General features: G+C 37.7%; 1 protein-coding gene and 1 long non-coding RNA gene across 2 annotated transcripts; both read right to left on the bottom strand.

The window, feature by feature from the left end:
* Positions 1–1842: 1842 nt before the first annotated feature.
* On the bottom strand, positions 1843–3094 carry LOC125490190 (general transcriptional corepressor CYC8-like). Its single transcript, XM_048628648.1, has 3 exons — positions 2999–3094; positions 2548–2895; positions 1843–1887 (listed from the first exon to the last, which is right to left on the bottom strand). The coding sequence occupies exons 1-3, from the start codon at positions 3092–3094 to the stop codon at positions 1843–1845; spliced, it is 489 nt and encodes a 162-aa protein (XP_048484605.1).
* Positions 3095–3930: 836 nt separating this feature from the next.
* LOC125490220 lies at positions 3931–6033 on the bottom strand. The gene is made up of 4 exons (XR_007267547.1): positions 5918–6033; positions 5442–5469; positions 4680–4700; positions 3931–4122 (listed from the first exon to the last, which is right to left on the bottom strand). It is a non-coding gene; the product is annotated as an uncharacterized LOC125490220 (long non-coding RNA).
* Positions 6034–15715: the final 9682 nt, after the last annotated feature.

Below are 15715 nucleotides of genomic sequence, written 5' to 3'. Positions count from 1 at the left end.
TTCTATATCCAACTGTGAGTGATAAGGGCTGATGATGATGATGAAACTTACCTATCGAAAGTGGAAGAATCTTTCTTCACTATGATCGGTAGCGCGTGAGTCGTGGAATACGTCAGTTCCTTCCGAACATACGACAATAATTGCGATCTAATTGATTTCTTAGATTTTTCCTTATTCATCTTTCTTGAAGGTTTATTGAAACTTCCAACTATTTGCTCACGACCGCTCATGCTGTTTGTTAATTTTGGTACAAAATAATGGTACTTCAAAACTCGTGTGGTATTGAATAAAAGGTAAGTAATAATTGAATAATTTATAGGAACAGTGATAGCAATAGAGTAGTTTTTTTTACTTTACTGCATAGTTCCTATTTTTTATTAACTTACTTGAAATACGTAACTACCGAGTATTATAAATCAAGTGGTTGTTTTATTCGTATTTAGGTTTCTACAGAGAGAGTCATTTCACATTAAAAGTTTCGTCATTATTTTGATTATTCGTCATGCTATCTGTGTAATAATATAAGGTTTAATTCATTAAGTTAGTAACGAAGATAAAATTATATTAAGCCTAACCAGAACACTGCCGAAAAGTGGGGCAGCAATGCACTACTGCAACCCCACTAGCACAATTTATACAAGGCTTTTTTATATTTTTTGATAATTCTTGAGTATTCAAAATTCAAGTTCTTAGTTAAAAATACAGGTTCCTCCACTACCGAATTACTCTGTTCATATTGATTATGCAGATCAACAATACGCCAAAGTTCAGTAATGATTACAATTTATGTTTACTTTCATGTCCTTATCAATAAATAACATTGTTATTATATCTATCCATCTTAGTTACATCCATAATAACATGTAGGTAATAATTGAATAAGTTATGCTGATTGCTTAGCCTTTTATTCTGACATCGAATTAACTACATGGATATCTCTGTCCCTAATACTTCATAATAATTGGCTTACGTTATACACCTACATATTCATGCATACATATCTGTAATAATTATGAGATCTAGCTGTATACCTAGATGTACCTATATCCACTATGAAGCCCATAGTTTACTACATAACACCACAAGATCAAGAAATGTCACGATACATAGAAATGCAGTCTACGGGAAATTTAGTTGAAACTCTATCTAATTAAGTGCTAATTACACAAGTAGAATACACAGCAACTCACTGAATGCGTCGTGTTTCACTGAATGCTTTGCACAGATCTCTTCCAGGTATATTATAGAAAAAGCTCTCTAAAAGCTGTCTCAAAGCAATTCTAAAACAATTACGTACTTAGTTATTCAACTATCACGTGCTCGTAGAACTTTCAAAGGCTTCGTAAGCTCTAGTCGGAGATCGTGACCTCTTTAACCAGTTGATTGACTAAAACTGACTTATCAAACATAAATTATATGAAATGACCTTTGTGTACAAAAATATAAAATTCAACTCTGTAACATTCTATTCTATTCTATTCTCTGTGGGGGTGTAAGTACCTGCACCTGGCTCTCTCGAGTGGAACCTTTGTGCATATCCCCAAGGTCTAAACTGCCTTCCTAAGCTTGGACCATTTCCCACCACGCTGGTCCACTGCGGGTTGGTGGGTTCACATATCTAGATGTGCTAGATCTAGATATGCAGGTTTCCTCACGATGTTTTCCTTCACCGTAAGTTAAAAGAACTCATTGGTACATGTCAGCGCCGGGATTCGAACCCGCATCTCTTGATTGAGAAGCGGGCGCTCACCCGACTGAGCTACCACCGCTCATAACTCTGTAACAACATCATGCATAAAATGTGGCCTTCAATTTAAAAAAAAAACTTTTCAAACTTCCCACTTAGCGGCCTACTGTGTTGTAATTTACAAAGCCTTCGAAACAGACCTGTAATTGTCGAAAAGGTTAATTGAATATGAAAGGAAGAAGTTAAAGTCGTTAGGTTCGTATGAAATCATGAAAATTTGAGGCAAATCATTATTTAGATTGTAGCTTTCTAATTAAATGAACTGAAAATTTAAATATATTTGTTGTAAACTTTAAAGTACGAGTGTATGATTTACCTATTTTAAATTTCAAAACACGACACGTTATTCCAACTTTAATGTAGTTATCCTATCATATTCAAGAGGGTTACCTCGACTCAAAATAAACAAAAAGCTTGTTACAAGCTTACATGGCACGTTATACCTATCTATATTATATTTTGTGAAGAAGTAATATTGTATTTTATAACAGAGATACCCCAGACCCAATGATCTTCCATTACTTGATGTTTCGAATGATTCCTATTGGTTGGAGTATAATAGAATAAGATGTAAAGGTGAGTGCACAATACGCCTCCGCCCACGTCTCCATTTCTCTTGCTGTGTTAAATTCAGTTATTATAAGAAGGCATATTAAAATCACAGTATATTTTTTTCTTCTTTATTAGGTAAGTGCTCTTATTTTATAATAAGTATGTATGCATGGTAATTAGGTAGTACTGGGTAGTATGTAGTTGTAGATATGAGAAGATCGAATTGCTTCAAATTTTATTATTATCACCGACTTCGCCTGCCCCTGCCCCTGCCCCTGCTCCTGCTCCTGCTCCTGCTCCTGCTCCTGCCCCTGCTCCTGCCCCTGCTCCTGCTCCTGCTCCTGCTCCTGCTCCTGCTCCTGCCCCTGCCCCTGCTCCTGCTCCTGCCCCTGCCCCTGCCCCTGCCCCTGCTCCTGCCCCTGCGCCTGCGCCTTCGCCTGCGCCTTCGCCTGCGCCTTCGCCTGCGCCTTCGCCTGCGCCTTCGCCTGCGCCTTCGCCTGCGCCTTCGCCTGCGCCTTCGCCTGCGCCTTCGCCTGCGCCTTCGCCTGCACCTTCGCCTGCGCCTTTGCCTGCGTTAATTCCAGTTCCAGCTCCCGCTACTGCTATTTTTTCTGCAATAAAGTAAGTTCCTAGTTAGTATCTACATTAGAATTGTCCCAAGTACCTACCTACCCAACATTCCTTAAAGGTCCTACTCACACATCTGCCGCAGGGGCAATCTAGGGTGCACTGCGGTTGTGGCGATGTCGCGAGTATGCCTACAGACTTGCCTGCTGTATTGAGAATGGCACCCATATTCGGGGAAATCAGTGGTTATATCATCATATTGAACTCCAGATAGTTGTAAGGATTGTGTAGGAGTAGGAACAGATGCATAAGCTTGATGTTGTCTGGATGGAGTTAGAGCAGCACGGCTAGGATGCGGTTAAAATAATGTTTATAATTTTTATCCCACATGTGACGTCAGTCTTTATATAATTCTATAATCACGTCCAAAGTTCGCGTTCCTTGACGGCCGCCAATTGATTGTATAGTGCGACAAACTTATCTGTTCCGGTGACAGTTAACTAAATTGGTCCATATCTCATTATTTACTAATAAATTATATATTGATATAGATTAGATGGGTTTATTAAAACTGCAAGGGTAAATTACCATTACGGGAACACTTCACATCTTAAAGAAAGAAGAAATATTAGACATTTACGTGAGCTCTCACCGGAACAGATAAGTTTGTGGCACTGTACGCTGTTTGTACGAGCACTCCGTTTGACAGCTATTGGCTACAAACTGACTGATGGCAGGGACGACTTAGGGACTCTGCCCATATCTAGTTCCATTCATTTATGAACTCTCATCCGACAAACAATTAGTTATTGGAGACTTTAAATAAAATGCAGGTGAGACCACAGCTAAATCACACTGCTACTCACCACCACCGGCGCTCTCGCCCTCGCCTGCGTCTGCGACTGCGCCTCCGCTTCCGCCTCCGCCTCCGCTTCCGCCTGCACCTCCACTTCCGCCTGCGCCTCCAGCTCCGCCTGCGCCTCCACTTCCGCCTCCGCCTCCGCTTCCGCCTGCACCCCCGCTTCCGCCTCCACCTCCACTTCCGCCTCCGCCTCCGCTTCCGCCTGCGCCTCCACTTCCGCCTCCGCCTCCGCTTCCGCCTCCGCCTCCAGCTCCGCCTGCGCCTCCGGCTCCGCCTGCGCCTCTGTGTTCGCCTACGCCTCCGTCTTCGCCTGAGTGTCCGTCACCACCTGCGCCTTTACTTAGGCCTACTTCTTTTTTTTCGCCTGCGCCTAAGTCTGATCCAGCTGCTGCTCCTGCAATAAAACAAGTAACTACTTACTTCCTACATAAGAGTCTTCCCAAGTACCTATCTACCAACATTCTACAACCAATACTGGTTACTTCGGCTTCTAGTCTAATCTGTCGGACGTTTAAAGACACTTGATTATATTTCAGTGCCCAGGGCCATTACACTTCATGAGGAAAGAAACCAAAATGAGAAGCTTGCAACCGCTCAACAAAATGGCACCGTCACGCTGGCCCTAAAATCTCAGATATCTGTCATAATTTGTTTGAAATGGGGCCAGCGAGCGGATGACAATTTCTGGCATGCAAAATGTTCTGACAGACGCATCCTTCCTTTTGAAATAATTGATTTAAAATTTGATTTAAGTAAAAACCTAAGTACTTACCCTTAAATTTTTAAAATATGTTAAGCATTTGGTAAAACTGACCCAAAAATGAGTTTGATTTACAAAGCTTTGTCTTATTATTATTGGATCTGTTAACATAGGTGTCACGTAGTTTTAGTAAGGTTTTAATTCTTACTCAACCCACAAGTATTTTTGTTGTCCTATATATAAGTACTTACCGCGTCCTCCACATGGTTGACCTGTAAGGAATATTTAAATAAGTGGTATTCATAATAGGGGTAAAATGCGTTGGACTGCACAAGTAAAACGCAACAAAATTTTGTAACTCCCATTTTCTTCCAAACTATACAAGTTGCTGTATAGTATAACCTAAACCAACGTTAAAAACCCACATTCAACACTAAGGTGGAATTTCACCAAACTCATTTAGTCGCCTGTCAATGGTCTATCAGTTAATACAGAAGGAACCTAAGTATTTAAAGTTTGATTTAAATACAAAATTTTGGTTTTGTAAAGGTGACCCTAAAAGTTGCTTAACGTTAGCTATGACCCAAAAAACAGATCGGACTTCGGTAGAGCCGTTAAGGAGATACGCTACCACAGACAGATACACACACACGTTAAACTTATAACACCCCACTTTTCTTGGGTGGTAGTAAGCTGTAATAGTGACGTTTATCTAACGTTGATAACGAACCCGTGCAGCGGCAGCTGTACGTCTAGTACAAGTTTTGCCGTTTTTGATAACTATAAAAGTTATGTTTTTTTTCTGTCATTTGCATACATTATCTTCTGTCAAAAGTTGCAAGATAGTTTCCGCTAGAGGCGCCACTTTGTATGCGTGAAAACTTAAACTTTTATTGTATTCGACAATCTAACAAACCTGTGCTAGACCCTCTGTACTAAACTTTCTTCCTATCTTACGTAATTTATTATTATAACCTTTATTAGCTAAATCATAATAATAATTATGTACTTACACTTCACTTCAATCAAAAGACAGCAAATCTGAAATGAGTACCAGTCTTAGTCAGATTGGCAAATAATATACCCTATGATGATGCAAAAAGGGTACTTAAGTATACTAAGCATACCAAGTCATAAACAAAAATAGTTAATGTGCTTTATCAAAATTCCTTTTATAAAAATCTTACTAAGTACACTCACGAGCAATGAAAAAGTTCCAACTCCAAAAGTTCCACTCACAAAATGTAAACCCAATTTTTTCAAACATTAAATATAAAATATGAACAAAATATAACCGATTTATGTTGGTAATATTATTTAAGTTGGTATATGCGTCATTAACCAAGCCTTTCCGTTTATGAATAATTTGATGTTTTTCTCAGTGGAACCTTTTCATTGCCCGTGAGTCTAATTTATATTTATTGGTCATCATTTTCAAATGTCAACCTTATAACTTGACGGATCATTCAGACGCAGGTTCAAAACTCACCATCACTGCGGGGAATAAACGGAATAACTTCATTTTGTTTTTTTTTATTTCGTAATCGATATGTTTATAAACAGTGAAATTTCAAGTAAAATTAATATTTGTGTGAAAAATTTCCTTTTATACCCAATCTAATCTACTTAATCACTTCTGCGTACATAATTATGTTCATATTTTATGAAACAATTAGTAAATTTCCGTAGATAGTAAGTATCTATTTATAGCTAAAGGATGATTACCTCTTCGGAAATTTCCATAGATAGTAGGTAGGTATTTATTTATAGCTAAAGGATGATTATCTCTTCGGAACCAATTTGAGGTACTGGAGGAACTTGAAGCCTGGAGCCACATCCGCACGGCTCGGCGTTGACACAAGCTGGCGAGGAAGAGCTTGGGTACTCAAAATTGAGGAGAGAAGAGTGGATGTCTGCAGAACTGTGGCAAGCCATCGAAAGCAGACAGCTCAAAAAAGCCGAGATGTTGTCCCGTTCAGGAGCATGTTCTGCAGAGCTGCAGGAACGTTACCGAACACTCCGCTCGACCATACGGAAGCTGGCAAGACGCGACCGTAGAAGAGCAGTCGATGAACTAGCCGATCGTGCGAACTCTGTTGCAAATCGGAAGGACATGCGAGAACTGTACGAAATCACCAAACGCATCAGCGGACTAGGCACCCGTAAGTCAAAAATGCCAGATTCTTATAGATGCACCTTTGAAGAGCAATAGGGAATATGCATACGATTCAAATAATGGTCAAATATTATTTTTAATAAACTTAGTTAATTCAAAAATATGCCTCCATCAATATTTTTGATTATAATTTATTTTTGACCGAGTAAATAATTGACAACATTTCAAATAAAATGCTCACCGATTTTCGAGTAGATATCACAAATTTAGATGACCCGTATTTTTTTAATTCTTAATATTTCTATGTTTTAATATATTTTTTTAATTTCAAAGTTCAAAATATTTATAGTATGAGTGACGTCACGTCGAGGCTTTGGATAAAAATATTTTCGTTGCCTGCCTAACCTAAAAAAAAAAGTTGGATGACATTAACTTGACATGAACAAAGGACCAATCAACTTCAACTTCAACTTTATTTTGTGGCAAGGACCAATCACAAACTTCCGTCATTGACAAGGACACATAAAAGTGACAGACATTTGAGTGACGTTTGTCACTGTCATTGTCAAAGTGACATAACATGTTTATTTTTTTGTTCATGTTTTAGAAGTAAAAGCGCGTTTAATTATTATGCCACATCGTGATGTCACGAATGATAATTTTGATTTTTATGTTTTTCTCTGAAATAAATCAATAGAAAAATCGGAAACATTTTTTTTTGTGAATATTAGAGCCATATCTCTAAATGGTTTTCGAATTTCAACTGTATAAAATTTTGAAATGTTGTCAATTGTTGAAAAGTACAAAAAAAACTTTCGTAAATTCAAAACTTTTAAACATGACGCATTTTCATAGAGCGAATGTGACGTAAACTGTGTTGATATGTCAATCTCAGAATAATCTATGCCCATAGACTGGCGAAACTCATTACTCTGAGCTGAATAACGAGGGTATGACGTCACACAAGGTTTTGTGTGTTTTATGTGGTCGTGTCGGTTATAAATTTTTTACTTTCTTTAAAATACCTTAGATTACTTTTTTTGGCGTTGAATTTGTTTTATACTATAATAAAGCATATTCCCTAAAAAATATTCCCATATTCCCTATTGGGCCAATACGGGAGCACTTCAAAGCAGTGTTGTACCGCACCCAGGCAGAACCTACACCTACTGGAGATGTCAGTGGAGGCGACCAACTGCTGGATATTGAGACGACTCCGCCTAGCTTTGCTGAAATAGTCACTGCAGTTAGGCAGCTGAAGAACGGTAAAGCTCCTGGCGTAGATAATATCCATGTACACATGTTAAAAGCTGACGCCCCGACTTGTCCGGTCCTCCTTTGATTAAAACGCATCAATAAATTACATTTGATGATTTTATGCTCAGTAACTGATGATTTTTATAATAACTTAATTAGTTCTTATCAAATTCTATTTAAAAAAAGTTTTAATACTCCGCACTTAGCCATCCAACTGTGTTGTAATTTACAACGCCTTCGAAACAAACCTGTAATTGTCGAAAAGGTTAATTGAATATGAAAGGAAGAAGTTAAAGTCGTTAGGTTTACATAAATTACATATTATATACGATAATTTAAGGGAAATCAGCATGAAGGTTTAAGCTTTCTTATTAAAATATAACTGAAAAATTAAAATAAGTACATTATAATGTTGTATGCTAAAGCACTTTAAAAAGTACGAGAATGATTTATTTACAATTTCAAAACACGACTTGTAATTTCAACTTTAATGAAGTTACCCTTTCATATTCAATTAACCCTCTTGACTTAAAATAATCAAAAAGCTTGTTACAAGCAACGTTAAACCAATCTATATTATACTGTTGTTTAAAAAATATAGTATTTTATAACAGAAATATCCAAGCCCTTAATCTTCCATAACTTGAAACTATGTTTCGAATGATTCCTATTGGAGTATAACAATAAAATGTAAAGGTGAGTGCATACTACGCCTCCGCCCACGTCTCCATTTCTCTTAATTAAAGCAAAACACCGGCCAACTGTGTGCACTCTGGCGAACAACGAAATTAATTTCAGTTCAGCCTACGTCCCGAAACGGCGGAACTTTTGTATTAGTTGAAGTAATTTCCGAATTAAAATGTGAAGTTCGAAATACCGATCCGGACTGTTATTTTTATGCTACACAGCCTTTTAACTGAGCATTTTTAACATGTTCTTAGTTCGTGGAACTGAGTTTTTAAATGGTTCAAGTAATTATCGTTTTTTTTAGCAAAGGTTGTGGGAAGGCAGCGCTATAATATATAAGCATAAGCATAAGCACACCCAAATAAAGTTACCACGCCAAATTACGACGAAGTATACGCCTGTAATAGAACCTTCTTAGCAAATAACTTCTGCGCAATAACAACAGACTACAGTCAACGGTTCACAAGTTTTCATTTGGACAAAAAACATTCCAATAAAACATATTGAAGAGGCCAATTTAAAGTTGGAGCAGTGAGCCGGCCCGGCGAGCCCGCGAGAGCTGTTGTAACAAAACACAACTTTATCTATACCAGTTGTAGTCAAGAATGCCCAAATCGCCCATTTGCCAACGCTAAGCCCCTATTTATTACCGTAACTAGTTTGGGGCTATCGCTTTCAGAGAGCGGGGATCGTTTCGCGTGTCTTACCTACCATTTGTTTGTACCCTCTTACTAATTCAACAAGAGGCGAGATTTGAAGATAACACGCCGGCCGGCGGGCGATGGCGATACGGCGGCCGGGGGCGGTGGCGATACCCCATCTGGCGGCGCCTCGGGGGTCGTCTCTATCAATGTTGTTTTGGTTTTGCGGTAGAAAGAATTGTGGCGGTCGGCCTTACACGTATTTGTGTTGTAACCTCAAAGGGGTTGCTTCGGTACAGATTAACTCGTTTGGCTTATCTGATTGAGAGGCGGAAACATTTCGTTTTCTGCCCGTTACTTATACACCTTTTGTGAGTGTTTTCGTTTTAGAAATTGGTTGAACAGATAAAAGAACACGTTTGGTTTTATAGGAGCCTCAATGTTATTTAATGAACATACGCTTTGAGTTGATATTTAAGTTGCGCTGATGCTAAGAGGTTTGCTACAAATGTGCAATTCCCTAAGTTGGTACTTAACTACAAACGGGGAACTTCGCTTGTCGCGATTGTGACGTCACAATGGATAAAGACTAACTTGTGAACTAGTTACAGGGTGCAGTGGAAGAGTGTGGGATCATTACTCGTCGTCGAGTTGGTCGTCGCTTCAATCTCCGGTACCCCCCCCCCTCCCTTCCCCTTCCACCCTCCCCCGCTGCATCGAAAACCTATTTAAACTTAAATAAGAATTCTGAGTTCACGTCTGTCGCGATGGAATCTGCAGTTTATTTTGTGATGATTATGTTTTTGCAGCGCAAATTGAATTTCTACCCAGTTTGTCATGGCTAGAGTGCGTCCAGCTGAGTATAAGTACATCTAAGTAAGTCGTAGTAGTAAGTAGAGTACCCGTACTAATGGAGTCCAACTGTAAGTGGTGTGGTATCGAGCAGACGTAAAGATTACGGGAATTCACTTTGAGGCAGGGTTGGATTCAGACCCTCATAAACTCGACCTATTTTGAGTAATTATGAGAAGAGTCTGTGTAACGAAACCCTTAAATAAATCCAACAAAAAATCTATTAAATGAATGCAGTGTATTCATTTAATAGATTTTTTGTGTTACCCTTTGTTGGATTTATTTTACGTATAGAATTAAGAATATATCTCCCTACCCTATTCCTCTGACTGAAGTTTTGATTCTTAGCATTCTCTACTTCTTCACTTACTGATATTTGAAGGTAAACTTACCCCATTCGACTTCAACGTAATCAAATTACATCGCTCAGAGGTGACGAATTAATTTACTGTAAAGCGCGCTCTACACTCGCGGCGTGAATTTACACAGCGGTTCGCCCACAACTGTGTCCCTCCACACTCACGAAGCTTCGCAGTGTTGTTCGCAACTTCAATGAAAATATAGATAAACAAGCTAGTGTAGATGCGTTCGCGTTCGCGCGTCGCGTACCGCGAAAGCGAAGGCGCGAACAACATCTTAACACGCGTTTCGCGCCTTCGCGGGCGTTCGCGGCGCGAGTGTGGAGCGCGCTTAAGCGTTCTGAGTTGTGAGTTATGCCGTTGTATGCCATAGTATGCCACCGTATGCCACAGTATGCATATCCAATTTCCGACCGGAAACCCGTGACAATTCCTTTCAATATTCATGCCAAAATATTATATTTACGGGCGCTACATTTTATTACTGGCAGATGTGGACTTATTCATTTTCAATTTACTCGGCCGGCAGCAAAAGCTGATGAGTTTCATCGTTTCACTAACTAGTTGGAATAATAGCCTGTCTACAGGGTGTTCGAAATTTATAGAGTAAGTCGAAAGTAGGTGAATTAGTCCGTCACCTAGAAATTAAAAACGCAAATTTTCAAAAGTTTTTTTTTTTTATAATTACCCCCTGAGGTCATCTCCTTTCGATTTATTATATTATATCATTTCAAATAAAAATTAACACTCTGTATATGGTGATTGGTTTATTTTTATTAGACTGTTGTTGGAGTGAAAACGCTGCAAAAATATTTTTTTTTAGCCATTTACAAATTAATCATTTTGATTAAAAGGCTCTTTGACAATATTTGTAGTGGGACCTATTGCTAGTATTGCTTTTTCTCTTTTGATAGCTTTATACCTACAAAAAAATATTCATTTTAAAATTAGTATGTTATTTAAAAGTCTATGATTTTGGTTTTATAGAGAGACTTAACCGAATAATGTGCACAGACATAATTAACATTACACGGGTTTTACACATCTGTAATATTACAAAATAACTCAGTAGGTACAGTCAGATTCTTATCTAACTTGACACTATTGTACCTACCTTGTATAAATATCTAACCGTCAGTCATCGTCAATATACCTACTTAAAAAGGTGGTAAGTGGGTTTCACAACGTACAAATACAAAACAGAATCCGGACTTCACCACTACACCGTTGTTCTTGCATTATCAATATAACCATCAATTCTTTCACGAAAAACCCAACAGCATGCAAAGCACCGTTAATCAAAGCACCCTTTCTGCCCAGAGCAGGGTCCTGTCATGAGGACCCCGAGGCCATTAGAGGACGCGCAATAAATACCGGCAGAGGACACAGGAGGACAACAGTGACCCTCTTCAGGCCCTCATTGATTCCCTCGCCGCTATTCATTTACATAATTTCATAGACGAACGTGTAGTCTGTGCTGTTGTGTAAGTCTAGAATATGGTGTGGAATAGATTAATTTTGATATTGATAAACGGTCAGTTTTTGATCTCGGGAAGGCTTATTAGGGAAAACCTGTAATCCTGGAAACTCGGATTACTATGCCACTTTTGCAACATAATATAAGGAACGAGATGTAACATACCTAATGGCAGTGGTGAAAATGTATGAGTCCTAACTATATTTTTTTTGCATTGTATAGTATTTGATATATATATCTATTTTATTTCGTTCATAAATTCTATGTACTAATTATATTATTATAATTACAGGCAGGATTTTATGATACACAACAATTATGTATATTTAAGTAGCAAAGCGTTTATAGCTCGATTGTTTGTTAATGAAAGGGACAATGAAGAGAGAGTCAATATTTGCACATCGGCCAATTAGCCAGAGGTTTATTATTTTATAGTCACTGCGACATTATTAATTTAAATATTGGTGCGTTTAATGATAAAAAAACAGTCACGACGATTTAGCCAATCGCAACGCTGCATTACTTACCCAAGTTCTATACTTAACTTTAGGTGTAAAACTTACTTATGTTTTTGAATAAATAGATAATAATAATGATGTATAATTATGGTAATGATAATGTGAAAACCTTGCTATACCATAATTATAAAACGTAGACTAAACATAGTTCTGGTTTAGAACCAGAACGTTATTGTCCAGTGATTTCAAAGAAATCAGTACAACGGTTCATCTAAAACTTGGTTTAAAACAGAACTATAGGTAGGGCTTTAATAAAAAACTGCAATGCGACGTAGTCTAGCAGTTACGTGGCCCTTACACAACAAATGCATTTTGTTAGAGTTCATAAAAGTGCTGAAAAGCATAAATAACGTTAAACAACAACTTTGTTTCGATCGTTTCAGGATAATAAAATGGCTCTTACAGAGTAACAGCTTAGCACAAACAGCTATTTGTATACCAACCGGGTATCAGAGCTGAATGTCATAAAACGGTAATTACATTATTTATTGAGTATATCTGAGTACGTAATTGTATGTGAGGCTGGATATAAAGTTATACCGATCGATGATCGTTGACGCTTGGAAAATAAGTCTAAGTTCTTCCTTTCATATTTAATAATGCATAGTATGATTTATGATTATTATTCATAGATACCTATATAGAGGGTGTTGCAAAAAGGGTATACTAAGCCGAAACCTACATGTGCAGCATGGTATATCTAAGCCTGAAACTGAAATCAAAATTTGAAAATTCGCGTTTTTTTTTTTTCATTTTTCATAGAAACTTTGTTGGTCACGTGACTTTTTACTATAGGAAAAAAAATTTTTTTTCACGAATATCCATATTCTGATTTCAGATTCGGGCTTAGATATACCATACTGCACATGTAGGTTTCGGCTTAGTATACCAATTTTGAAACACCCTGTAGATTATCGATGTTATCATACATACTTATAAGACAATCTTCTTAGATGTCGGTAGAAGTTCTAGGGTTTATCGTCGGGGTGAGGTGGCAGTATACCGCCTTTTAATCCACCTTTATTTGGTCATGTTCTGCAGCCGAAAATGGTACGTGTGTGTTTCCGTAATACTTATTCTGAGAGCAGCTGTTAAACGTATTGTGAGTAGTTTATGTTTTCGCCGACGACGTCGTTAACGTTAAAGAGCCGCTAGTTGAGAACGTAAATTATTGAGCGCTGCGTGTGCTGAGCGCGACGAGTGCAATATCTGCGGAGATAAATTTGCAGCGGTCTTGTATTCAGTGCGATCCGTCATGTTTGAGCTTAAGTAGCATATATATAACAAGCATTGTTTGTAAGAAATTCCGGGATGGACAAAACATCCAAATACAATTATTTGCTTCGTGGTTTATTAATTTTGGTTCATATAATAATACAGCTATGCCCCATAGAATCAAAAAAAAAGTTATGAATTTCAGCACCTTTTTTCGTGTGTCAAGTAAAAGTATTTCAATTTACATATTTTATAAAGCATGTCAGTAACCGACTGGCAGACATTCGCTTCTGATTCAGTAGATAAATATTACGAAACATTTTTTTCACGAGCTTTACGCATATTTCTACACATTTTTCGCATTTTTTTTTAACCTGTCTGTCGGACGAGTGATAGATTCAATTATTCCCTCTGCAGTCTTGTTTTTTCGACCAAACCTTAAAAACTATGATTTTGGTATGTAAGTATATCTTTTATTTAAATACTTTTCAATATTTGCTATCCTTACCGCACCTTGTTTAGTTCTACAAACGTCTATAAGCACAGACCTGTATTTGAGTAGACAACGCAAGTGCATGTAAAAAGTTAGTACTTCGCGTGTAAAAAGGGAGTGAAATTATCTTCCTTTAGCGCAGTGTCATTAGGGACGTTCCTAAACTAAATCGTTCAAGTGACGTGACTGACGTGACAGTAGGTATAAAAATAATGGCACGCTTTTGTTTCTATACAAGGAATGAGACAAGCGTTGTCTATTCAAATACAGGTCTGTGTCTATTAGTATGTTATGATATATTTTGATAAGTAGGTACTCTAAAATGTTATAAATTAATTTAAATTTGAAAGTGTTGTTCATTAAACTGAACAAACAGTCTTCTCTCGACTCTCGGCGCATGGCCGTTGTCAACATGGATAACTTTAAAATGCCATTTAAACTTGAATGAAACGAACATGCGAGCCGGGGCCTATTCACTGCTTCAGAACATTAGAAACGAGATTATGAAATAGATATAGGTATTTTGTATAGCCTCAATGGCGGGAAGAACGATTTCCGCAATCAATTAATCAACACGTTATTATTAAATATAAATTTCTAATTTATTTATTTATTTATCGTATGGCTTCACTGGTTACATAAAATAATATTAAAGTAATAATTAATAAATAAATAGAAATATTTTATTGTTTGTTTGTATGGTACATAGGCAATAAACTGCTAAACCACTGGGCCCAATAAAAAAAAAGCACATGGTTTCATCGACTACGTGACGTGTGTATAATCGAATCGACGTAATGATATCGAATCGAAGACGTAAAATTTTTCTTAGCCGGACCTCCAAATTCTCAACTACACGCCTTTAAACTCGGCTGTCACAGACTCATTTTGCAATGAACGTGGCACATCTCACAAGAAGCGTCAGAATTGGCTCCCTGGTGCAGACTTTGATCGCCTACTTTGTGGCAAACATCGTGGGGTGCCGACTGTGACTACATATACGACTATGAACATTGTACAGTCAGCAAAAGAACTACATTGCGCTCCCCAGCGCACACACTTTATGATTTACCCCTTTTACAGACAGTGGCTGAAATATTGCCACAATATTTAGAAACTTTATATCACAGAGGAATCAACTCAGTTAAATATTTTAACTTTTCTGCCTTATAAAAGGCTACCAAAGGGAGATACGAGTACTTGACATGAAATATACTTTATACAGGGTGATTGGTAAGTCGATGTATTCCTTTAAATGGGTTATAGACCAAGGCATTTCCAGTCGATTGAACCCCATAATGCATTATCCGAAAGTCAACCATTACTGAGTTATTTAAGTTTTAATTTTTTTTTGGTTTTTGCCAAAACCTATAACCGTTTTTTTAATACTTTTATGATTGATTTGCTATGACACCTTAGCCAACTAATGCCTTCGACTATAACCCATTTAAAGGAATACATCGACTTACCAATCACCCGGTATAGAGAGATTGTTTAAAATATTATTTGATTCATCAATTTTCCACCGATGACGCTCAGGTTCAAACTGTTTGCGCTCGGGTGGTTCACATATTATTATCTCTTTGGCTGACTGTACAATTTCATACGACTGTAGGACTGGTGGAGGTTGCTTCAACTCCTTGTCTGACAAAGGGCAGGAAATGGAAGCCGA

The sequence above is a fragment of the Plutella xylostella genome, chromosome 21, assembly GCF_932276165.1.
Source record: "Plutella xylostella chromosome 21, ilPluXylo3.1, whole genome shotgun sequence".
Classification (NCBI taxonomy): Eukaryota; Metazoa; Arthropoda; class Insecta; order Lepidoptera; family Plutellidae; genus Plutella; species Plutella xylostella.
Note: the sequence above shows the minus strand (reverse complement) of the source record. Positions and strands in the feature narration are given on the sequence as shown.